General features: G+C 47.2%; 1 protein-coding gene across 3 annotated transcripts; it reads left to right on the top strand.

Annotated features, from left to right (window-relative positions):
• The first annotated feature begins 12 nt into the window (after positions 1-12).
• LOC101164641 (MTSS1-like protein) lies at positions 13-23,976 on the top strand. Of its 3 annotated transcripts, XM_023956116.1 has the most exons (16): positions 13-421; positions 2,406-2,467; positions 2,547-2,620; positions 15,174-15,258; positions 15,333-15,424; positions 15,508-15,582; positions 15,950-15,958; positions 18,080-18,237; positions 18,404-18,511; positions 19,013-19,110; positions 20,204-20,336; positions 20,880-20,954; positions 21,179-21,337; positions 21,982-22,152; positions 22,298-22,463; positions 22,682-23,976. In XM_023956116.1, the coding sequence occupies exons 1-16, from the start codon at positions 353-355 to the stop codon at positions 23,488-23,490; spliced, it is 2,343 nt and encodes a 780-aa protein (XP_023811884.1). In that variant the 5' UTR covers positions 13-352; the 3' UTR covers positions 23,491-23,976. The 3 variants fall into 3 exon arrangements, with proteins under 3 accessions (XP_023811884.1, XP_023811885.1, XP_023811886.1); XM_023956117.1 differs by lacking the exon at positions 15,950-15,958; XM_023956118.1 differs by lacking the exon at positions 21,179-21,337.
• The last annotated feature ends 1,819 nt before the right edge of the window (positions 23,977-25,795 follow it).

Raw genomic sequence — 25,795 nt, 5'->3', positions numbered from 1 at the left:
AGGCGTCAGCTTCGCGCTCAGCAGCCCGTCTCCCGGTGCGCTCCTGCTGCTCCTCCCCGGCCCCGTTTGCCCGCCTCGCGTTAGCGTGGTACTTATGAAGAGCTGCTGCTTCCGGCTGTAGTCCAACCCGAGCGCGTCCCTACGCGCACCGAGAGGCGGGGGCCACACCGGCGGCGGAGGAGGGCGCGCGGCACGCTTCAGTTCGGCTTCTTTTTGTTTGTGCGCTGACGGAGCGGCGCAGCATCCCCGCGCGCCTCACGACAGGACACCGAAGGGCGGATGAAAACAAAGCGCAGACGGAACCGGCGGACGCTCCTCGCTCTCTAACGCTGCGTGGCGCGTCGTGGAAACCATGGAGTCCGTGGAGAAGGAGTGCGGGGCTCTGGGCGGATTATTTCAGGCCATCGTCAACGACATGAAGGTAATTCGCTACAGTGGGATTTTGGCGTGACGGTGGCGGCTGGACAGACGCGTGTTTTTACTGCCTTTGTCTCCGTCATCAGCGACCCCCCCCCACACACACACACACGCACACGCACACGTCTGCAGGACCAGCCGAGCGCTGAACATGTTTTCCTTTGTGTTATTTGCATCATGAGCAGCAGGTCCGTTCATGGAAACGGGTTGCCACAACATTTGGAGCCCGTGTCCGCCTGTTTACCACACAAGAACTCATGGAGGCACCAGCAGGACAGGACCAGCTGCTTTCGTTCCCATAAGTCCCGGTTTGCTTAGGAAACTATAATAGAATAAAGGAAAATATTGAAATCACTGACAGGATATAAATTGAAAGTTGTTCCCTCATCAGTGAAATAAAACTCTTTCCTTCAGCTTTTGGGATTCTGGGATTGTTAGTTGGGTTTTTGCAGCACAAGAGTTGATTCAGGGCTGACCTCTGACCTTTCATCCAGTCATCTGTTAAAAAAAAGACTCATTCTGCTTCTTATGGGGAGATTCTGTCATCAGGGTTTGAATGACCCTTAAAAGTGTGTGTTGGGGGAGGGGCTACGTAAAGGAAGTTGCGCCCTGGTGGTCTGTTGTTGTTGTTGGTGACGGCAGATGGAAGGTGCGAGTGCATCCATCAGGCCTGTCAGCAGCTCCTTCCTCGCTGTGACATCAAAGTGGCACATCAGGCAGCAGCTCCTCCGGATCGGAGCGCTCATCCAGCCTCGGCGGGCCGTGCGCGGACCCTCATTTGCCAGGGAAATCAGCTGTGATTTGGTTTCCCCCGTTTCCCCCTCTGTGGTGCTGGTGCCGGGACCTGAGGGGTTTGGATGGACTGATGGAGCCGCGTCGCTTTAGAAAAACCATGTTTTCAGGGCAGAGACGGATCAGGAGCTTCACGACTTTGTTGCACCTGTTGGTTACATAACTGCAGGATGAAAACCGACGGAGTGGGCGGTGTTGGAACAGAAAACAAGTGTGATTCATCTGCTTTGGATCATAAATGAAGAATTTGCTCAGCGTCTTCATTTTCTCCCAAAGACCTAAACGGATTCACCTGAACCTGCAGAGAGGATTCACAGGAAGACGCTTCATCCTTACTTTTGCCCCTGGATCTGCCCCCACCAGCCTGGAGTCTGCTTGTGTTCCTCTTCTCACCCTCAGCTGTCTTGGTATTTGATCGACCTTGAGAGTCACAGATTATACAAACACCTGTTAAAGTTGCAGGTGAACGTTGGAGCTGTTTTCCTTCCCTCTCTTTGCTTCCTAAGTCACCATTTAAAGCCGGTTTTTGATCCTAAAGAAGCTGGAAGTTGGCCTCTGTCATTGTTAGGATGGGGGAGTAATGGGGATCATGACTGTTTCCAGATTGCAGACTGACTATAAATAGTCAGGGGGTGTTCGCTCCGGTTTCTGGCTGCGCTCCATGGGAGAGGAACGCTGGGGTTATGCCTTCCCTCTCCTTTTTCCAGGGCTGAAGCTCTCACTTTAATGAGATGGAGTCCCGAGTGCGTTTCATGTTTGGCTGGTGCACTTGTAGCCCCCGGCGGCGTGTGATGATCCGGCGGTAAATCAGCTCCAGATTTTCTTCAAAGGTGACTGCAGCTGCAGATGAACGCTCACAGTGTGGAGGGTTGCAGGGTCCAGTCGGGCGTCTTTGACTGCAGACGGTCCCGGTGCAGATTGATAAAAGTATAAAACCCAGTAAGGCATCATGCTGACCTTTTCAAAGGCAAGTCACAGCGAGTAGCTTGTAAACCAGTCTGTGTCTAACCGCCAGCTAAGAAGCCAAGCTCTCTGATGGACTGCAGACGCCGCACTTTTCTGACGTGAAGTAAAAGTCTACATGAAGTTATCTCTGAAATGTCATTTAGCGACGCAGATGTTGCTGTTTTTGTGGGAACATTGTGTGACAGGATGTTTTCATGGTGAGACGTTTTCATGTTTTGTTCTCCTTCCAGAGCTCGTATCCTGTGTGGGAGGACTTCAGCGCCAAGGCCACGAAGCTTCACGCTCAGCTCAGGTGAGGCGATGGATAAAAAAGGCTTTCTGTGCCGTTTTTCCACAACCTCCATGCAGCAAACAAACCTTTACGCTTTCAGGACCACCATCCTGGCAGCGGTAGCCTTTCTGGACGCTTTTCAGAAAGTGGCGGACATGGCCACCAACTCCAGAGGTAAATCAGTTTTCCCCTGGTTTCTTTTTTTTTTTTGAAAGTCCCCCTCCGATAATCTTGGATCTGTTTTCTAAGCGTAACCGGCAGTCTTTTAATTATGATGATGCTGTTTTTGAAACAAATTACAAAAACCTGTGTGGTTTCTGAGACATAGTTTCTGCAGAGCAGCAGGAGTTCATCAGAAATACTTCTGAGGTTGTGGGCGGAACTGTTGGCACAGAGTGAGCCTATCTTCATTTACCATCATCCATCTGTTTACAGTCTTTTCCACTAACGCACAACCCCAAACGAACATAAGCAATGCAACAGAAAAGGCAGCAACACCGTAGATATCCAGCCGTCCGGTTCTGATCCAGATTCCAGCTCAGACCAGGAAAGCAAAGACGTTCATGGATCTGTTGATCAGAATGGAGCAGGGAGCTTGTGGCCTACTGTAGTTATTTTCATAGGCTCCTCATTCGCAACGATTTGAATAAAGAAATACTGAATTTGAATAAGGAAATGCAGTTTCAATCTGAATTTTCTTTGCAGACGTTCTGCATCAGGAGAACATGTTAAAAACACAGCTTTCCTCGGCGTGGGTCTTTTAAAATTTAGAGGACGAGGTTTTTTTTTTCTTGGTTTGGTTCTTGACCTTTAGCAGGTTTTGTTTGTGCCCTGAAGCTCATTTCTCTCTTCCTCCATAAGTGGATCCATGTCTGAACTTGAGGAAACTGCTGTCGTATTGGAGTTTTTTCCAGTCTCCACCTGCTGAGGTGGAGCAGAATATTCCAGCTTTGTCTTCACAGAGTGGACGTCGGCTGCCTCTCGTGTCCATTTTGACATGCTAAGATGACTAAATAATGGTGGAGGGGGGTGGGGGGGGGGTTCAAAGAAATGAAAATCTGAGCTTATTGTTTTCCAATCCTAATGAGGTCATCTGATCTTCTTTGTCAGCCGTAAGCAGCAGCACAAAAGCAGCAGAGGCGCCGCTGATTAACACAGATTTCTTTGGAGCTGACGGTGGAGAGCAGAATGTAGGTCAAAAGTACCGCCGTGCGAAGCCTCCTGACACGAGCTCAAAGCGAATCACGCCACGCGGCGTCCACACACACACACACATGCGGTGGAAGCGTGACAGCTGGTAGCTGGCCGCCTGACCCCAGAGGTCACATACCAGTGTGCTTTTAAACAGTTTGCTGCACTCCCACTGCTGGGGAGGCCAACCAAAGCGTCGTCAATCTGAAGCAGCAGTCGCACATCCAGAGTGTACTGCAGCGATACAGCAGCACTAAATGATTCCCGTTACGACTGCGCACGAGCTCTGCGGGTCGGCCGGGTCACAGCTGCCAGGCAGCTCGGATCAAACCAGAACTTCAAAGGAAAGGTGCCGTAAAAGAGTAGAAGAGAGAGGAACGATAGACGGCCCAGAGGAAGATAAGAGGGAGACGGTCCAGCTGACGTACGGCAGCAGACTTCCTGTGTGTGTGTGTGTGTGTGTGTGTGTGTGTGTGTGTGTGTGTGTCTGTGCGCCTTCCTTCTGAGCGACAATAACCAAAGGAGTAATGGCCTCCATCCGGGCCGGCAGTCTGAACCAGCAATGAGAGACTTGGACAGCAATCAACCAAAAAACAATGACGCTCTGCTCAGCTTTGTGGGGGGGCAGGGGGGTATTTTTTTGTCTTAAATTAGTAAATGCTGGTTTGGGTGCACATATGTGATACTTTCGATCATTAAAAATAAACAGAAAAGCTTTCCTGGGGGTTTTCTAAAGGTTTGCAGAGTCGACTTGCTGGGAGACAGATTTTATCCGTGTCTTTGAGGCGTTCCAGAGATCTGCAAGGAACAAAATTAGTCCTGGGGAGGGATCCTCTTTAACAGTGTGCAAAGGTGACGGGTTCATTCGGGTCTGAAGCTGTGCAGATCGGCTCTAACGAAGAGCAGCGTGCTGAGGGAGATGATGCGAGGCCTGAATCCAAACCCCGTCCCGTGCCAAGCTGAAAGGGTTTTATCTGGGGGGTCTGCAGGATACTCGGCAACCGGAAGGAGAAAAGAATCCGTCTTTGCCAGCATGTGACAAAACTCTTCTTGACAAGCAGATCGTGACAGAGTAAACGCACATTTAAAGACCCAGTCCAGAGGAATTGGTCTTTTGAACACGTCATCGTGGTGAAGGACATACATGACGAAAATGACGCTGAAAATTGCATGTCTGAGTATTTCTTTATTCAAACTGCTGTAAATCAGAGGCAGATGTAGAAAATGCGCTAGGGGGTGCTCCAAGTTTTCAGCGTTGGGGAGGTGAAGGGGGGGCGGGGTCCCGCCCACAACTCGGAGGTGAATTTCTAATGAACTCCTGCCGCTCTGCAGAAACTATGTCCTAGAAAAGTACTGTTTTTTTTGGATTTTGGCATAATTATAATAATGAAAGGAGACCACTGGTAACACTTTAGACCAAAAGATAAACAGAGTGGGACTTTAAGGTTGTTCTCAGCCCCTCTGAGCTTTGGCCTCCCTTTGGTTCTAAGCTGCTGCAGAGACTGAGGTGCAGCATCAGCTCTGATGTGTTGCATTGGACCAGAACTTCTCTTTTCTTCAAACCTTTGGTCAGCTCATTCTCTGAGCTGATGAACACGGATGCTCCTATCAGGACTTCCGGATGATCCCAAAGCTGAATGCAAATTCAGTCCTGCAGTTTCCCGGCTTTGTTTGCTCATCACTGTGATTTATTTCCCTGCTTAAAGCTTGTTAAAAGCTTTTCATTTTTTTTCTGACTTCTTTCTTAACTTTGATTTACAAAGTCTGTCTCTGCTGTGTTGGAGGGATGAAAATGTCATTGTGCTTCTGCTCCTCACGACGAAGTCAGTCTATTGATTTTAGGTTTTAAAACTTGTTGGTCAGTTTTTATGCTCTCCATATCATTGCCATTTCCCTCCATGGCGCCTTTGGGAGCGCTTTTAGTCAGTGCACGTGTCAAAGACGGTAATGGATTTGGCCGTTTTTGACGGCTACTGCTCAGAGAAAAAGAACCTCTGAATCTGAGGCTCTGAACAAACGTTCAGGCACCTCTGACCTCTGACCTTTTGAAAACATCTCCATCCAGATGCACCAACCTTTGCACTTTTGGTCAAACTGTAACTTAACTGCAAAACATCTCCAGGACTTGGAGGAAACTCGTTTTTTTCTGCCTCCCCCCACCACGCGTTCGTGGGCCTGCCTGCACATATCATGCCTGCCTCAGCATCTGTTGCTCAGCCAAATAGAGGGGCTGCTCTGAATGCGGGGGGGGGGTTCGTGAACTTTTGGCCGTCATCTTTGTCGCCTGGATTTGCTGTTGTGTTTGGGGCCGAGCTGCAGCTGCTGACACAGCTGGAGTTTGGAGTCTTTCATCTGCCACAAACGCAGTCAGGCCTCCAAGAGGCTCCTCGCCAAGGGAACCGACTGAGATCCGGGGTAAACGTGAGCCGGCGTTGCCCTGCACTGTGGGAGTGGTTTCTCACGTTGACCCCGGACGTCTTCCACCACTTCCAGCTTCCTCTGTGACAGCCACCGTCGTTCAGCCTGTTGGAGTTTACGATCAGGACTGTGTTTTACAAAGCAGCTGTTAGCAGTTGGCCGCCCGCCGCTTCGGCGTGCTGTCTGACAGCACTTCTCCGAGCTGCGCTCATAGATCGGCGTCTGAAAGCGTCCGTCAGTGCGAGGTGGACGCTTCCATCTGTGTCCAATAACAGTCTGGAGCTGCAGCGTCGGCGCTGGATGGATGTGATTGGAGAATTTCAACGGTTCTCGTCTCAACACCCCTCTCCTCCGTTTGAGGCCCTGCAGCGGTTTATTGGGGGGCCGGCCAGGCCAATGCACTGTGGTGTATCATCCAGACCTATTTTTGTTACTCATTAAGTTCTGCTCGAGGTATTTTAGGGTCCTGGAGGCAGAAGGCTTACACAATACGTTAGGAACAGTTTTATAAAACCATAATTTACAAATCTTCATGTCCGAGGAGCTGTTGAAAAGTCATGAAAGCCTCTCTTGTTTAGTAGCTCTTCTTCTGGTACATTTCCACATTTCCTTTGGTTCTATTCTAATCTTAAATGTTCCTCTGAAACTCGCCTCATGATCCGTGTTCACACCGGACTGTTTCACTCGGCAGACGCACAAAATAAAAGTTGGATTCAGATTAGAATATTTTCTCTATTCCAGCGGGTTCATGCAGTGTTTGTAGAGTCTGGAAATGCACATCTTCACTCCACGTTGGTCCCGTTTGTGTGTGGAGAAGATCCGGACGGTTTCCGCCATCTGGACGGCGCCCGGCTGGACGACACATGTTCACGCGGCTGACCTGAGTGTTTTTTTTTTCCACCTTTGATCACGGTTGACTTGCTGGTTGTGAAAGAACTGGTGGTCTGAGGCCAGCGGTTCGTGAGCGCGTGGCGTGCCAGAGCCGTATTGTTTTGGCCGGTGAGGGGAGCCCGGTGGGTGGCGAGCTGACCTGAGTGGGGGCAGTGGGATTTCCACAGCTCTGGGTATCCAGGGTAGGCAGAGGCGTTGAGCTAATCCTCTTAGCCCCACTTTAGCAAACAGACTGCCTCGTCTTCACGAAAGGTTCCTGCTCCTCAGGCCAGACGTCTGCGCATTCGTCTGCGTTAATGACGCCTCGTCTGCGCCTCAGAGCTGCAGAGGATTCGTCAAACTCTTATTCTGCTGTGGACCACTGGAAGCACCCCTCCCTCTCTGGTTTCCTCTGCCCCCCCCCTGCATGTTCAGTGCTCGCTGACTGGAGGTGTGCTTGTAGATCAGTGTGTCAGCAGAGCGGTAATCTGCTTGGCGGCTGTCCCTCTCCGTGTTGGCAGATGGGGCGGATATCCCTGCCCGCCATCTGGACACGGGCGAGATGCGTTTGGAGTGCTGAGAGAGATCAGGGGATTACGGTCGTCCTGCTAGTCCTGCGGCACAGCTATTTTTATGGGAATGTCAAATATCAAGTGTGCCCGTGTGATCAGGCCCCCCCCCCCCCAGCCTGGCATTTCATGTCGGCGTAATCTGCAGAAGAACCGGGAGGTTAGAGGTGCAACTGGGTCTGAACTTCATGGATTTGAGTGTTTTGGATTATGTTCATTGAGGCGGAGATGGAGGCATTATTTTCTTTCCTCCTCCTCCTCCTCCTCCACCCTGATTATCGATGGACCTCCAACCATGAGGTCAAACAGAGTATTGACAGAAGCCTCTTACTTCCCTGCAGCTGTCCACCGCGTGTCCTTCTGAGCCACAGATCTTCTCCTAAACTCGCTCAACAGTTTGTTGACTCGGCTTCGGCGAGGTGTGACGGTTTTCACGCCGTCTCCTGGCTAAGCAGGAAGGGGGCGGGGCTAGCGGTTGGGCAAAAAAAAGGAGGAAACGATGAAGTGACCTTTTATTCTGAAGCTGGACCAACAAGACAAACGTGAAGAAGGAAGAAGAACACTGTGTTCTGTTCTGAACTTAAAGAGAAGGAGAGGAAATTACACAAGAGGTCCTGGGGGAGGAATGTTGGTGGAGGGGTGGGGGGGGGGGGGGTGATATTTAAGTTTATGTGAACTGAAAATTTACTTTAAAAGCTAACGTGATCCTGCCAGCACACGATAACCAGGGATCCTCACCAAGACACCCCCCCCCCCCCCCAGGTGAAGCTGGAGATAATCGGCACAGACACTGGAATGCACAAATAAGCTACTTTCAGAATTGATTTGAAAACAATCAAAAAATGTCTATTAGAAAGTAAACGGCTTGAATTTCAGCAGGTGACGAATAATCAACGGATGTCTCAAAACTGTGGAACAGATCAAAGAAAAAAATAATAATAAAAGTTTGATTTCTGAGTAAAATCTTGAATCTTGAACAGTGAAAAATAAATCTGCAGCTAAAGACCCTAACTGGTTAACTGGTTCTGAACAGATAATAGATATAGATATGATAATTGCTGTTGGATTCTTCAGGAATACCATACGTCTAGTTTGTCTAAAGATTCAAACCCCTGTTGTAAAAGTAAAATATGTCCAACACAAGAGGCCCTCAGCTCTCATCTGTCTGCCCAGCTGTTGGACAGGACAAGTAAAAAAAAAAAAAAGTAAAAGTTTAAATCTTTTTAATTAGCTTAATTTAGTGTCTAATCGCTCATCCTATTTGAAATATTTTAGATAACTGTTGTTTTAAGCGTAAAAAATCTGCTGCAAAATCAGATCAATTGGCCTCAGGGTGCTGTACCGGGACTGTTGGTTGCAGGTGTAAATGCTCACCTGAACCTTAGTTTGGACCAAACAGGAGAATGTGGTCTGCATGAAAACAAAGGTTTTGGAAATCTGATGCAGTTCAGTCAGAGCGGAAAGGTTCGTGGACCGCCAACACGAGCAAAAGCAGGACGTTACCACGAGACGGGAAGTGAGGGGAGCGCCGTGCTCCTCAGAAACAGAACCAGGAAGTGGTTGGAAGTTGCTAAGGTGATGCCGTGAGGAGATGCAGGTGCTTTTTGTTGTCTGGAAGTCAGATCCGGCTGGAAACTGGACGTTTTTCAGGTCGGCGTTGAACCCAGAAAAGCAACTGGGAGGTTTTCACAAAGAGGAGCAAAGCAGCTGGTCTTCTGATCAGCATTGACCTTTAAACTTCTGCATCTCCTCTCTGGATTTTTTTTTTCTTGAATGCCCGGCGTTCCTGTTGGTTGAGCTTTCAGGAATCAAACTCTGCCGCGGACCAAACGTATCCATGTGAACCGAAGTTTCCCTGCAGGATAAGTCGGCTCTGGAGGATTGTTTGCAAATGTCTGGAGTTCTGTCAGGTCAATGTTTAAAGGACGATGATTCAATGACTGGATTTTAAAAACAGACGCTGACAGTTTTAGCAGAAATGATTTCTAACAAAGATTTTTTCACATCCAGACCTCGAAAGTTAAAGGTTTCCTTAAGAATGAGGTGAGGGATCCTCTCCCAGACGCACAGCTCATCTTGTTTTTCTTTCATTTCATCCGCTTCCAGTCTTTCAAACTTTCCACAGCCAAGGATGTGTGTGGATGTGCAGTAAGGAGCACATCTGTACAAATGCTGGTGGGTATTTTTAGCAACATTTATGTCCCTGAACAGGAAGCTGCTGCTGCTGCAGAGAAGAACGCGTTTTCCTGCGTGGAGTTTTGTTCTAAAGCGAAGCAGAGCGCCAGGACCCGCCGGTGGATGTTTGTGGTCACGGCCTTCCTGGTTGAAAGGTGAACCCTGCTGCCAGACGGCCAACAATGGGATGACTTTGTGTTTGTTGGAGACGAAAAACAATCGATGTGGAGAGAACCTCCTGTGGCTTTGAGCGTCGCCGCTGCTGCTGCAAACCGAAAACAGTCCACATCCAGACGGTGACACAGAGGACTGGAATGGACTTTTGATTCCCGTGCTTGGCACACATGTTCATTCATAAATAAACCCACATGATTAGAGATCCTTTTAAGCTCCTCACATTAGAGGATCCCTTGTTTTCTTGACTAACAATGTTATTCCATGATTTTTGATTAATCATTTTTTTATTAAAATGCTGAGGTCTTTAAATCCAGATTTCTGTATTTAAAATCTTAAAGCTCCTAAATGATGATAAACAAAAGTGTCCAGAAATGTTTGTTAAACCTCTACATCTTGTTTTTAGGACTTTCTCATCATTAAGTCCTTTTTTATTTTCAGAAATATATTTTACATATTTAAAATAGACTTTTTCTTATGGAAACGTGCATCACAATTCCTGTGCACTTTTCTCCGAAAAGCAAAATCCAACTTTGAATCGAAGTTTAAATTTTTCGGGATAATCTTATATATCAGTGATACTGACAGTATTGTTAAAAATAAAGAAATCGCTTGATCCCCAATTAAAGACGGAACCTTTAAGTGAAGAGGTGAATTAAGTGAATTATAGTTTTTTACTACATTTTTTACTTTCTGTTTTATGCCTTAATGTCCAAAGAAAACATAAAAATGATCAACTATACCTTAATTTAACTCATTTGCAGTCTCTACACCTACAAATATGAGCATACCTCCGTTTGATATTTTGCTTAAAAAATAAAATATTGTGACATGGAATAAAAATCTTCCTCAGCCGAGCAGCAACTGTGTGAAGGAATCTTGTGCTCCTAAAGGTCCTCAGTGAGGACAGACGCTACTTTTTCCTGTGAAGTCTGTAAAAACAGAATATCCTGACCCAGCAAGCAGCGGCAGAAAGATCTCACAATGACCTGGGAGCCAAAATCATCCAAAAACCTCAACATCTGACTAAAACCTAAAGCCCCAAACACCCCTGAAACCTTAGCCAAGCGCGACGGTTTATTTAGCTCTCATGTTGAACACATCAGAGTGAGGGCAGTGGACGAGCAGCTCCTGGCAGGAGAACCCCCCCCCCCCCCCCCCCCCCCCCATAAAGCAGGCCTACCGAAATGCTCCGCCCTCCCTGAGGAACCAGAGAACTTAATCAGAACCAGAGCTTGGAGTGAAACCCTTCATTAAAAACGAAATCCTGAAGCTATGGATTCCCAACAAACCCACCAATGCAGACTTGATCTTCCCACCGCCAAACCAGCAGATTTCCGTGGTACTTTTTAGCTGGTGGCCATATATGGGGATTCAGATCCGTGCATGAGCTCCTGTAATCAACCCCATGCTGCTGCTCCAACCCACACGCAAAAAAGGGAACGCCCTCCAGTAAAGTTTAGGCTTCAAGGTCTTAAAATAAAAAACAACACATTACTTTTTTAGTTTAGATTTGATCTGTAAAACCTCATTTATACTGGCTTCAAATCTTCTGAGGAGGTTGTGCCACAGTTGACCTGGAGAGCAACCTGGATCCAGAACCAGGGGTCGTGTGCAGCTTCAAATCCAGCATGGATCCCAGAGGGGGGTGGTTGATTATAGCCAGGTCCTCTTTAAGCATTTTTACCTGGATAAATGAAGGAATACTAATACCACCACCAGAGGGTCAAAGACAGATCCATCAACCCATCAGCCTCAGGTTAAAGTCCCGGTCATTGGCGACAGCGGTGGACCTGAGGAGCGTTTTTCTCAGAGGTGAAGATCCCAACACATTTACACCCATCCAGAGAAGAAGCAGCTCAGGCTCATGACAGTAGTTAAACACTTGAACTTTTACTTTGGAGGACCTCCAGATGAAACTCTGCTTTCTCCAAAAATAACAAGACTTTGGAAATCTGCATCTGCAGGAACCATCAAACTCTTGGAACGCTTTCTAGATGGAGATCTGAAGCTCAAGAGGAAGCGAGTGATGACGGGTTTTGGTTCAGCTGCAGCGCTGATGTTTGCTATGATCTTAACCTTAACCCCAACTTGAACAACGATTCCTGCAACTCAAACGAGTGGAGCAACATTGCAGAGAATAATGCCAGTCTGAGGTTTCTGGTTCTTGAACCTTCTGAGCTTCTGCTGTTCTGACAGTTCATATAAATCCTCAGAAGTTAAAGAATCCGCTTTTTAAAATGCCGTCCAGCTGCGCTGCGTTTCATGAGGATTCCTCTTCGTCCTGGTGTGTTTCTGCTCCGTTCAGTCTTGGTGAGTCAGTCAGCTCCGCTCCTTCCAAAGACCTCACAGTGTCAGAACCAATGTATTAGTAAAACCATTTTGAAAATGGCGTATTAAATATGATACAGCAGGGATTTAAGCTCACGTAAACCTATATAAGTCAATTGGCAATTTATTGTATTTCATGCATCATACATAACATCAAGCAACATAAATTCTTTTTTATTTTTAAATTACTTAACTTTGTATATTTAAAGTAAAACATTAGATGCGTAACTTGCTGTATCACAATGATTGATTAGTGGTTTGGTGTTGCCATGATAAAATGACTAGAAACGTCCTTTTCCTTACTGCTTTCACTTAAGATTTGACTATTTTTGGTCAAATTATTAAAATATCTGCACCGTACAAGTTCAGCTGCAGATCCAGAAGATGGTACTTTTACATTTGGTGGCACACTGCGACGGTGGCAGTAATTAATGCATGAATACGCTACAAAAGACCCCTGGAGAAATTACAGCCCAGGTAGAAACCCATGCCCCTGCAAAGGTTTTTGGCTTATGTTGGCATTGCCGTCCCGAGTGCAGCATTGAGGGATTAAGAGAAAAAACACTGAGGTAGGAGAAAGGATGGCCTTGAACATTTCCCAATATGGGAAACCCAACAGAGATACAGGAACTGCACAGGCCACTTTACCTGTGTGTATTGTCAAAAATGCAGAGTAAATCCTTGCCTGAACAAGGCCAGAAACTGTTGTCAGGCCTGCCACCATTAAAAATAAATAGGTTAAGAACTGCAAAATGTGTAAAGAAACTGAAATGTCCTGGTTTCCAGACTTCCACCCAGCCAGTACCATTGATTGATTGATTCTTGATAGCTGCATTTTATGTTTTGAATTAAAAAAATGTTGTATTTGCTTGGGTCTTACTATATTTTTGTTAGTTCAGGAAACAACATATCTTTGAGCTGTGTGACCTGGTGTATCAAATATGATACAAATTGAAACTCATAAAAAATCATATTTCCATATTTTTTATTTATTTCTTCAGAGGGACCAATAAAGGCTCCAAGTTCAAAGAATTGGAATTTTTGCCAATTATTGAATGGTTCAGACTTTACAGGGTTAAAACTTCCTGCATGGTGTCCTCCAGATTAGTGTGCTGCCTGTTTGTAATTTATGTTTACTGAGGAAGTTCTTAAAGAATGAGAAAAATTAGAGCAAAGAACAGAAAAAAAAAAGTTTTAAAAGCTATTTATTTCTTTTTATAAACCAAAAATGTAGAACAATATATAATATGTATATATATATGTGTATATATATATATGTGTATATATATATATATATATATATATATATATAAAAGATGTTGGCTCTGTTTATTCTGTCGATGGTTTCTCCTGCTGTGATGTCATCATTTGGGGGAGGGCGCTCTTTCACTATGTCCAAAATTCATTTTCACCTGTACTTTTGGTGAGCTTTTGAGTTTGTGGCGGGGTGAAACTTTTGCTCAAAGGCGCATAAAAAATAATATGTTCCTTTGGTTCGGCACAGAACCGTTTCTTCTAGAGCTTTATGTTTCAGAGCTAATCTAGCATCAACATAACTTGATCCTGAGGTCTGCTCCAAACCTCTCAGGTTCCTGGTGCGGTCTGCTTCCCTCCAGACGGCATCGAGCTCCATGCGTGACTCCTAAATGTTTGTCGCAGCCCGGTGGCGGCGCAGGATGCAGTGGGAGTGGATTGATGTCCGGTCTAGGCCACAGGCCAGCACAGCTCCAGGACGCGGCAGGAAGCCTCTGAAGCTCCTCCGGATGTAGCTGTCAGCTGATCCCCTTTCAGAGGGAAAAGAGGAGAGGGAGAGGGTTGGAGTGGGAGGCAAACTGGCAGGTGGAGAAGTCGAGAGAGCGGGGCTGCCTTCTCCAGCTGAGGGTGATGCTGAGATCCCGTCCTGCTGCCTGAATCCTTTCCTGCCGCTCTGCTTCCGCCTCACGGCTCTAGAGTCTCTGCTTGTGTTCTCGTGTGTGTTTATTCAGACACCAGGACACGCGTTCATCATGACTTCCTGCTGATGTGATGCATCTGAGGACATTACACCTCCAACACTTCCTCTGTGTCTGAGTCACCTAAGAGCAGAACAAGCCCCGCCCCCCTCTAACCCAAACGGCCACGGCCCTCTTCATGTGTCTTTGGAGAGATTAGTGGAAACGAGGGTTTCTGCGGGTCTTTGCTGACTTGGTGCAGCAGGACATGTTTTCAGCTCTGACCCGGTTTCCTGTGAGATCACGGGTCTCCCTGGATCTGAAACTCCGTGCTTCACTCGTCCTTCACCTGTCTGGTTTGTAGGAGGCCTCTCTCCATTTCTGCCTTCCCTGCAGGAATCGTGTTGAGGAAACGGGACAGGAAAGGCAGAGCAGACAGGGAAGAATAGAGGGATATCCCCTTACAGGGTTCCCTCCCTTTCCCTCCAGGATAGAAGGGGTGAGAACTTCGGGGGGGGGGGGGGGGGGGGGGGGGGGCTCTGTAAATTACACCACCTGTCCACTCACAAACGTCCACACATAAAGAGGCGATAATAAAGTGTGTGGACGGCTGGCTGCTGGGATGCTTGTGTGTGGCGAGGCCTTCAGATTAGCCCTATGTGGCCCAGATTACAGCCGGATCAGTGCTGCTACATATTACAGCGGCCTGAGAACCAGCAGCGAGACAGCTGAGCGGCCGCAGCTTTACAGGCTTAAGAAGCCATTTAATTACACTTCTGCAAAGAGGAAAAGTGTCATTTCACACAGTCTTGGAGTGTCAAAGGGGAAAAGGCTTGATTTGATGAGTGCAACAGGGGAGGGGGGGCGGTGAAGCAGCCGTTGTCAGGAATCGCCTCTCCTTTCCTCAAACAAGTGTCTCCTTCATGAGCTCTTTAAGTCCACACGGCGCCACCCGGTGGCGGCGAAAGGAAACGTCTCCAGATGGAAAACGAATCCTGTCTGCAGCAGAGAATGAAGTTCCTAGTTTGAAGATCCTCACTGAAACCGTCTGCTTTTGTCGTTGTGAAGGGGCCACCAGGGACATCGGCTCAGCCCTGACGAGGATGTGCATGAGGCACCGCAGCATAGAGGCCAAGTTACGCCACTTTTCCAAGTAAGGGTCGTGTTTTTCTGTTCCTCCTGCTCCTCCTGTTCTGCCTCACGTGTCCTCTCATCGCCGCCGTGCAGCGTCCTCATGGAAGGCCTGGTTACTCCTCTCCAAGACAGAATAGAAGAGTGGAAGAAGACGGCGAACCAGCTGGACAAAGACCACACCAAAGGTGAGCCAACCTGAACCTTCAAAAGCCGATTGTTGTCGTCTCTGAGATTTGTACGCTGATTTTTCCTCATTTGTGTTTCGCAGAGTACAAAAGATCTCGTCAGGAAATCAAGAGGAAGTCATTAGATACCATCAAGCTGCAGAAGAAAGCCAGAAAAGGTAAAGAAAACCTGCAAATGCTCTGCTGGCTCTGCAGATGTCTGGAAAAGGGAAGCAGCGCCATCTAGAGTTAACAGCGAGAACGATCGCTCAGTCAAAATAAGGTTTTGAGGCAGAATTTCCCAGCCTCCTTTCCAGCATTTACGTTTTAAAATCAGAGACATGAACTGCCCCCCCTGCTGTACTGACATCAGCTGCTTGTAATGAACTTTCTGTTTTTGTGCAGCTCCTCCACACACCAGTGAACTGTCACAAACATGAATGTGGCCTGGTTTGACTCGCTAATAGCCTGTTTCTTCTGTCTCTCCAATCCCTGATTGTTTCCGCGCCTCTTCTGTTTCCCTCTGGCTTTTTACCCTGGCTGTAGAGTTGCTAGGTATGTCTGCTGTTCTGTGTCTGACTCACAGCTTCACGTCGCCTCATGCATCAAAGCTGCCAGTCAGGCCAAACGCTTCTGTCTTTGCATTTGTAGTTTGCAGTCCTTCGTGAAAACCATCCGCCTGATGGGACCTCTGCTCCACTCCGCTGGTTAACCACTACCTGCCAGCTGTTTAGTGATGCTGAGCATGTTTTTTTTTAATGTAGAAGTACAATCATTTGGATTTAAGCACTCCCTAATTAACAAATTAGCACACAACCATTTCAAATCAATGTAAAAATGAATCCTCTCTTTTTTTGTCCGCTTGTCTGACTGTTGCAACTTCATTTATCAGAGCAGTGTCTGCATGTTGACTTCAGCTCCATTAACTCTGCAGCTTCCAATAAAGCTCTAATTAGCTAAAAAAAAACTGCAACGAGAAGGTGACGGCTCATTATAGAACCTGAAAAACCTTTTAGTCGTTTGTCATCATCCCTGAGGCAAATGTCATCACATTAACAAAGATGGAACCCGAGAAAAACCTGAAAGTTTAGATGAAATTCCTGTAAACGCTCCGCCGTGCACAAACTTTGAGAGTCCTCAGGTCTATTTTCTGTGAACTGCTCCTTCTTCTGAAACCTCAAATGCAATCATGAGTCCCCAGTTTTTATGTGATGATCCTCCAGAGATCATGAGCGATGATCTGCTCCAGATCTGGTTTGGTAAAACTGGTTTTGGAAACAGGATTGACGTGCAAAGGTGGAGCAGGAAGTCACAAACGTTACCAAAACGCTACATCACCTTTTTAAGGAACCACAAGATCACCACAATTTTTCAGAATTAACTGCAGAAAGAGGAAGCCTAAAAATGGAAAAAAGAACAATAATACAAGAAAAATCACTTTAAAGTAGGAAAATGGTCTCTCTATGACACTTAACAAGAAGTCTTATATTAAAATATCAAAAACTAGAACCAAGGAGTTCCACACGAGCAATGGAAAAAGAAAAAAAGTTTAAAAAGTTAACTGTTAGATAAAATTACGTCAAATTGGACGTTCTACTGCCCGACGGTATGGATCTTTTTTAGTTCTAAGCAAAAAGTTTGTTGAATTTTATTTAATTGATTTTGATTACAGAGATTAAAAAACTAGTGAAATAAGAGGAATTGACTTATTTTAGAACAAAATGTGAACAACATTAGAATCTTATTACAAGTTTATAAATCTTAATAAATCCTTATAAAGTCTCAAATTAGCTTTTACTTTTAGAACAGAAAACTACATTTTTTCCAAAATAATAGCAATGAATGCCAGCCTAACTTTGATTGAACTTTTAAATAACATCCGTAAAATTAAACATAGAATTACATCTTTTTAAGTCTTAAAATCAAGTTTTTCTATTGTCATAAATTCAGAGCAAAAGGATTTTTACTCCTTTTAATAATAATTTCCTGATTTCCAGATCCTTGCTCTGAACCATAGTTGTGATTTTGATGAGCAAAGACAAGTTAAAACAACTCTAATTATCTCTAAAGACAAGTGTTTAATATTTGCAGTCCAAAAGTTTTATCGAAAAAAGTTTTCATTAAAATAATTTTTTTTTCCAGGCTTTTATTTTTTTCCTGGCTTTTGAACTCAGTCAAAAGTTTTCAGCTGAAGTGTTGGGATGAAAAAGATCCATCTTGAGCATAAATTGGGTCTTTGTTTCAAACAGGCGAGCGGCACGTTTGTCACGAACACCTGAAGGGAGGTCGACATGAAAACGCTGTCATGATGAATGTGCAGCATTCAGCTTTTCACGGAGAAACATCCTCATGTTAGTTGACATGTAAAGTGTGTTACTAAACATGCTAAGAACGTGTGTTTTTACACGCGGCTGGTCATAAACGTGAACTCAGGAGCACAGTAGCATCATTTCATTGCTCAGCTTCATCCCATCCATCTGATTCTGAAGGTGTGGTTTCTGTTTTCCACTCCTCTCATGTCGACATCTGCACGCCATCCTAGCTTGTCTCATCCATCACTCCCTCCAGCACCGACCTTCTGAGTGTGAAGTTCCTCCGTTCGTTGATCTTCCGCTCCAATGGGCTCTCAGTTTTCGTCTCCTTCATCCTCCTCCTCCTCCTCCTCCTCTCACTTAGGGAGGGGAAACCTGCGCCCCCAGCTGGACAGCGCCATGCAGGACGTCAACGACCTGTACCTGCTGATGGAGGAGACGGAGAAGCAGGCGGTGCGAAGGGCGCTCCTGGAGGAGAGGGGGCGTTACTGCTCATTTATCAGCCTGCTTCAGCCCGTCGTGGTGAGAGACATTTCCCAATAAAAGACGGAATTTCACTGACAGCTACCACTCAAGGACTTACATTTAAACATAGGAAGATCAGAAATGTCCAGTTTTTGTGAAAATTCTTCTGCATTGAACGCCTCCTGCTATAAAGAAAGGTTCAAACCAAATGGGTGTCCTGCAGAACGTGGAGATCGCTATGCTGGGGGAGATAACTCACCTTCAAGCCATCGTGGAAGACCTCACTGTTTTGACTGAAGACCCCCATAAGCTGCCGCCCGCCAGTGAACAGGTACGTGGGGGGAAGGGGGTAACTCTGCTTCCCATTCCACTTCCTCTTATGGGAAAACGTGACTTAAAGTTAGGTTTGTTATTGCTTTCTGTATGTAAATCAAGAACCCTTGAAAGTCACTAAGACATATTTTCTCAAACTAAGATTGTCTTTCTATTGAAAAACTTTCTTGAAATTCTTATTTTCTTTCTTGCAGAACAGAAAATAAGATTTTTTTTATGAATCAAGAGTCTTAAGATTCTGTTTTTGTTGGTTAATGAAAAATATGAAATCCATGAAAAAGTTGGACTTGTTTTACTTCAGAGGCAGAATGGGGGCCGTTGTTGCCCCTGACCTCCCACACGGCCCCCGCCTGCTAAAAATACCAGCTAAAGTGACCGCTGTGCAGCTGCTCAGCCCCCAGGAATCCCCAGTTTGACTAACCTTTGAGCAAAGCGCAGGGCCCCGCCTGTTCCAGGCAACGCTGCCATGGCACCAACGTTTTCTGATGGATTGCTGCAGGTGATCCGGGACCTGAAAGGCTCCGATTATAGCTGGTCCTACCAGACCCCCCCGTCCTCCCCCAGCAGCACCACCTCCAGGAAGAGCAGCATGTGCAGGTACGCAACCCATCAATCTTCTCCCCATGTTTTGCCGGTTCATTTTCATCTGTCACCATCTCCACTGCCGAGCAAAGGAATCCAGCTGAAGCTGGAGCCTCTCAGCTCCTCCTCTTCCTCGGTCGTCTGCAGACTCATCCTCCTGGTTCTCGTCGTTTCCACTTCAAACCCAAATCTGTTGAGCATTTCAGCCTGAGAGCCTCAAAGGTGCACATGCCCCCAAATTCTCTAAAGTCTACAGCTGTGTGATTCTAGGTCACAGGAGAACCTTTAAATCGAAGTCGTTTAATCCTATAACGTTGAAGGAAAATGCCTCGAAAGTATTACTACCTGATACTTTTACCAATCAACACACGTTCTCTTTAGGCTTTTCTATATTTATTCTCCATTCCAAAGCGCGGTGTGAGAGTTGGCGCTCGGTTTGTGAGTCATCCTCCCTGAACTGACTTTGAGGCGTCAGAACATCTGTGTGAAGAAAGTGTTGGAGATACAGGACTGCCAGTTTCAGATGAAGAATATTGCTTCATCAAAAGGGAGGGGGGGGGGGGGAGATGGTCTTTGGTCTTAACTGATAAGAAATATTCAGTTTGCCATATTTAATTAGGCATTCCTCCTTAAGCCTCATCCTGGAGGGAGAAGATTAATGAGAGGAGATAGCTGCAGATATGTTCCAGAGGGAGACGAGGAGGAGGAGGAGGAGGAGGAAGAGGAGTGCAGAGGGAAGGTGAGAAGAGCAGGTTGCACATTTCAAAAATGTGTGGGTGACAAAAGAAAGCAATGCTGAGCGAGAACAACAAAGCCGGAGACAGAAAGCAGAAAAGGCAGCTTTTAATCTTCAGAGGCAAACGAAGCCACGATGGTTTAATGCTCTTTAATGCTCCAACATTAGAGGAACGACACAATTTATCCGCCCGGAGCTTTGTGATCAATTTTTCATTGAGTCTTTTTTGTTTTTCTGTGTTTTACATGCCCGCCCCCCCTCTCCTCTCCTCCTCCCCCTCCTGGAGAACCCTTTCAGAACCAAGAATGTACCGGAATCGATCGGAACCGCGTTTAGCATCCGTCTTCATTTTTTGTGATGTTCTTCCAACAGCCTGCTCCAGATGCCCTCAGCGGGGGCCCATCGGCTCAGCAGCGTCTCCTCCCACGACTCGGGATTCGTCTCGCAGGACGCCAACACCCTCTCCAAGCCCCCGTCACCCATGCCATCTGATATCACCAGCCAGGTATGAAACGCTCTGCTGCCACCAGGGGAAGATGGGGTAGGTGCGGTAGTGGGGGTGGGGGCTGGGGGGCAGAGTTTTTACAACAACACCAGGAGCGAAGCAGATTTGCCCTCCGGCAGCAGCGCCGGGGGGCAGAGGACACCGTAACTCCCTCCCCCAGCAGCATCCGTGTCTCCATGAAGGCCCCCGGAAAAGAGCCCGATCGTCAAACAGCCTTTTGTTTTCTCTGTAATAGAGACTCACCGTTTGCAAAGAATAAACTCTTCTCCCTGCAGACGGATCAAGTTATTCAGGACTGTGGTTTGAGCAGATTGCAGATCTTGAAGTGATGCAAGGTTCCTTTTGTAAATGAAGCGTCTCACAGGCTACTTTATTTTCAATCTAGTCTTCAGTCTATAAATCCCCCAAGAGAGACCGCAGAATCCCTCTGTGTGTAAAGCTCTCTCTTCTTCCTATACATCTATCACACCTACATCCTTCTCCTTATTTCCTCTGAACCTCCACTACCCCCCCCCCCCCCTCTTCCCCCTCCTTCCTTCCCAGAAATCAACAAGCTCAGCCTCCTCAGAGGCTTCAGAAACCTGCCAGTCTGTCAGCGAGTGCAACTCTCCCACAGCGGTTAGTACTGCATGCTTTCCTCTGCAGCCTGCTCGCTGTGCTGGACGCACACGCACACACACACACACACACACACACACACACACACACACTGATGTATTCCCCCTCATTGGTGTAAGTTGAAGAAAAGCCCGTGGGCTCCTCGTGACAGCCGCACAGCAGTTTGACGTGGACTATTTGTGGATGTTGAGCACTCTGACTCGACCTGTCTGTCCATTCCACAGTTTGGCTCATGCTCATCCTTCGGCACCTTCCGCCCTCCTGCTTTCTCTCACACCGGCACCATCCGGCCTCTATCTGTCATGCTTCCTTCGTCTCCCACATTTAACCACTCCCCCGGATCCAACAATCCCTCACCCACATCAAAGGTTCCTAGCTGGAAGGTTTGTTTTTATTTGCAGTTCATTTTTTTGGTGGGTTTGGCACCGCCCCCCTTTTTTCATTCTTTGCTTCTTATGTTTTATTTCTGCATTTTAACCTCAGTCATCGTTTGGCTCGGCCTGTTCCACTAAGATGAAACGTTCTGCCGGTCTGCATAAATCTGTACGGCGTTCCCTTGTTTATCGCGGGAGATGCCTTTTAAATAAAAAAACACACAAAAAGTGGAATGTTTGTTGTAAAACTCCTCACTAGACACTTTTAGACAGACATGAACATTTTTCACTCGTTTCTCTCTTAGTTCAAACCTTTATAGAAAAATACGTCCAGGATTATAGGATGTAGACAAAAATCGGATCACGCTTGAAGATTTATGTTAATTTTGCAAACTGATTACATTCTGAACAGGAGACACATCACAGATTGACAAGGTCTCAGCCAATCAGGACGCAGAACACAATGTGATTTAATAAAATAATTATTGAGACTGGGAAGGTCAACCGTGGTACAGCGAGGGAATGCTGTACGTGCTTCTGTCCAGCTCATGGACAAATCAGCGCCTCCGTTTGGCTGAGAGTGCAACAGTTTGACAGCAAACGCTGCGGAAGCGGCGAGGAAGACGCTCTGATTGTTCCATCTGCCACCGCAGGACTGGGCCAAGTCGAGCTCCTGCGAGCCGTCGCTAGCCGGCACGCCGCAACGCAGGAGGGAGCCCTCGGAAAGAATGAGGGACACCGAGGCTCCGCCCAGTCCCCAGGGTTACGCCAGGATGCAGGCAGACGATCCGAGCAGAGCAAGAAGTGGAATTGTTACCACAAAGGTACGAGCTCTTCAGGGAGGGGGGGAAGGAAATGTCAGGAAATTGATTAGTCTGCCCTGAGGGCGACAGCGTGCCGCATTGTCATGTTAATGTGGACTAATCTGCATGTCTGTGCTACCTGGCGCTGTTGGTGTGCACACCTCAGCACGGAGAGCCCCTATCTCCAGCAGCCAGCACCCTCGCCATGGTTCTGACCCGAGGCCTGAGCATGGAGCAGCAGAAGAGCAGCAGAGACTCTCTGCAGTACTCCAGTGGCTACAGCAGCCAGACCAACACCCCCTCCTGCTCCGAGGACACCATACCCTCACAAGGTAAGGCTCATCCAGAAAGGGCAAAGATCCGGACTCATATGAGTTGCAGAGGGAATCCCAGTTTCGCTTCGGCTCCACATGTGACACGGGGGCCGAAGACCAAACACCCCCTGACAGCCAAAGGTCCTGCTTTGAATTTCTGCACCACAAAGATGCAGATGAGATCATCCAATCTGCAGTTTCTATGCTGATGACTCGCCTCTCTCTGTCACCTCCAGGTTCAGATTATGAGTGCTACTCTCTGAACGGAGATGCGGACGGCGAGGGACAGGCAGACTTCGACAAGTCGTCCACCATCCCACGCCACAGCAACATTGCCCAGAGCTACCGCCGCATGATCCAAACCAAGAGGCCCGCCAGCACAGCGGGTCTGCCTGCGGGGCGGAGCCTACAGGGAACTCCTAACGGTGCCGGTGGCGGCGGCTCTGGAGTCATATCCTCGGGGACCGCCACCATACGTCGGACCCCGTCCACTAAAACGGGTGTGAGACGCACCCCGTCCACATCCGGCCCCATCCCCATCCGGCCCCCCATCATTCCTGCTAAAACCCCCACAGTCCCGGACTCTCCGGGGCCCGCCAGCCCGTCCCCGCATCACACAGGCACTGAGGAGTTCCTGTACGGCGCGGACACATCCGTCACCGACTACATGAAGGCTTCTCCTAAGCGAATGAGCCTCCCTGACACAACATGGAGCAGGGGGGGAGGAGGCGCATCCGACAGGACAGTTTACCCCCAGCAGGCGCCTGGCATGAGCGCCCAAAGTGCCGAGGAGGACCCTCTGCTGGCTGCCAACCGTCACAGCCTGGTGGAGAAGATAGGGGAGCTGGCTGCCAGCGCTCACGCCCTCGGCGAGGGTCACTTCCCTTTCTCCAGCTTGTTGCCGGGGAAATCGGCTCAGTGCGCCCCCCAGGAGCTATCCTCTGCAACCCAGAAGGACGTGGACATGTTGGTGACCATTCGCCGTGGGGTAAAGCTGCGCAAGACGGTGACAGATGATAGGTCGGCTCCCAGAATCCTTTGGTAGTTGGAGCGATGTACAAACTGAATGTTTGAAACCCAGAGCACTCGCTAAAAACAGGAAGTGGGGGGAGTGAAGGCCCGTCGAGCAAAGACTGAACCTGACCTTTGGACAAAGCTCTCCTTCTTCCTTTCGGTTGTATTCTTTGCTTTTTGTTTTGTGGGCTTTGTTGCCGTGCACCTCTGCGTTCTGTGTTGTTTCAGCCCAGTTTATCCTTCTGGGGGCCACACAGCGCTCTGCGTCCGTGTTCTTGCTCCGGTGGTTATTATTAAATTGTGCATTTCTGAATCCGCACAGCGGAAATGTGAGGCGGTGTGAGCCTCTGCGTTTGTTGTTTCTCACCATTACTGTTCAGGCTCTGTGTTACGGTTTCGTCTGATGAGCTGAAACCGCTGCTGGGTAGCTTCACGCTCAAATGGAAGCGATGAGCTGCCGTTTATATTGCTGTACTGTCAATATATTCCACAATTAAAACAGTCTTTTTACTTTAAAGCAGCTTGTTTGTTATAAAATCTGGTGTCCCACTTAAAAAATAAAATAAAACCCACATTAGTGTTGGTATGAGATCCAATTACATGATGTATTTGTTTAAGGTCACAGAAAAGTAGAGCAGTTAATACCCAGCGCAGCAACATGAATTAATTGCTGTTTATTTACATTTTAAATATGGCTGAACTACTTTCTTAGAGTATTTCGTGTTTTTGAAATTAACCATAATTTCATTTCTTTCTCCCAGGAGATTTATTAACGAAAAAAACAAACTTTTGTAATAATAATCATCATCATTTCACAGTGCCGTTAATGAGAAATCTGTTCATCCGTGTGTCAGCGGTCTCAGCTGCAGTTCTCCGAGGCAGACAGAGGGTGGCGCCAGAGTCCAGGACCTCCATTGAAATCTGTGATGTCAGGATTTCTGAGGAGGATCTCAAGAAAGGAAAATAAAATAAAAAAAACAAACCTTGTCATTTCTGATGAAGCGAAGGGGCATGGAGGCGCGTGCGTTCACTGGCTGACCAGAACCGGTTCACACTCCAACCGTGTCGCAGCTAAGTGGAGGCTTAGCTCCATAAGCTCCATAAGCTGCTGGATATTTTATGTTCATCTAAATGTGGACTTACTAAAACTGTGTCAGCTCCCCTTGCCAAGTGTTTATTAGCATAGGCTGTGTGCTGTAAAACACACTCAGGGGGATGTGAACTTTTTATTTCTGGGAGCTGCTGCTGAAAGCCTCATTAATTAGTGAAATATTCCTTTGGAAGTGGGTTTTCAGCTCGGACAGCAGCTGCAGCTACCTGCACTTTAGACAGACGCAGCGGGATGATGTTTGAGGCCACATCATCAGCATCCTCTGCATCCTAAAGGTAAAGAAGAAGGTGTCTTCCAGGTAACGAGTTGACAGAGATGTCAGAAGACTTCAGGTGAATCAGGAAGAAGCTGCCACGTTTGTGGGGGTCATGAGGGTGGGTCTTCAGGTTTGCAGTTGTTTAGAAGATGCTGAAAGGCCTGCATGTCAATGGAAATTATGAGTCTACTGTTCCTGAGCTGCATTTAGCCTTTTTCTCATAATTCTCTTCAATGGGTTCTTCCTAATCCTGTCAGCCTCATAAGTAGCACATTATTGAGTTTACAGCACTAGTTCACTGCCTTGAACTGGTTGAGAGATGGAAACACGCACTGATGAGGCAATCAGCTCAGGAAAAGAACTGTGTAGTTTGATTTTATGGTGACTGTTTCAGGAAGGAGAACATGACCTAAAAGATCCAGCTTTTTGTGAAGCAGCAGGACTGGGATCGGTCCCTTTTGCTGGGGTTTTGTCTCCAGCCCCCCTTTTTGTTTTGTTTTTCCTTTTGGGGGGAAATCTTCTCCACCAATCACTGCGCAGATGTGATGCAAGCCAACCTCAGACACAATGTGCCCCCCAAAAGTGTTGAAACAACAGGACATGCGTTCATCCTGAAAATGTTTTGGGCTTTTTTTTCCCCATTTCGGTCTGGCTGCTGTTGTTCTCCTGCACTTATTGAATCATCCCATAAAAACGTCATCCTCTCTGAACGGGCAGCTGAAAGGTTAACCAGACGTTTCATAATGAGATACTCTGGTTTAGTGTTGTTGTGGCATTTTCAGAGGCTGACAAAAGCTCCTCTGCAGCACTGAAGGGGAACTCTCAACCGGGCTGCGCTGCACACGTTGCTCCATGATTAATCCATCTATTAATACACAGTTAGGGTTTCTCCAGCACAACTGTGCCTGTAGGGGATCACGGATCAAATCTAATTAGGTGCCGTACCTTATACATGAGGGAGATGTCTTT

This window comes from Oryzias latipes, chromosome 6, assembly GCF_002234675.1.
Source record: "Oryzias latipes chromosome 6, ASM223467v1".
In the NCBI taxonomy this organism is placed as follows: Eukaryota; Metazoa; Chordata; class Actinopteri; order Beloniformes; family Adrianichthyidae; genus Oryzias; species Oryzias latipes.
The sequence above is the reverse complement of the archived record's forward strand: the minus strand, read 5'-3'. Positions and strand labels throughout refer to the sequence as shown.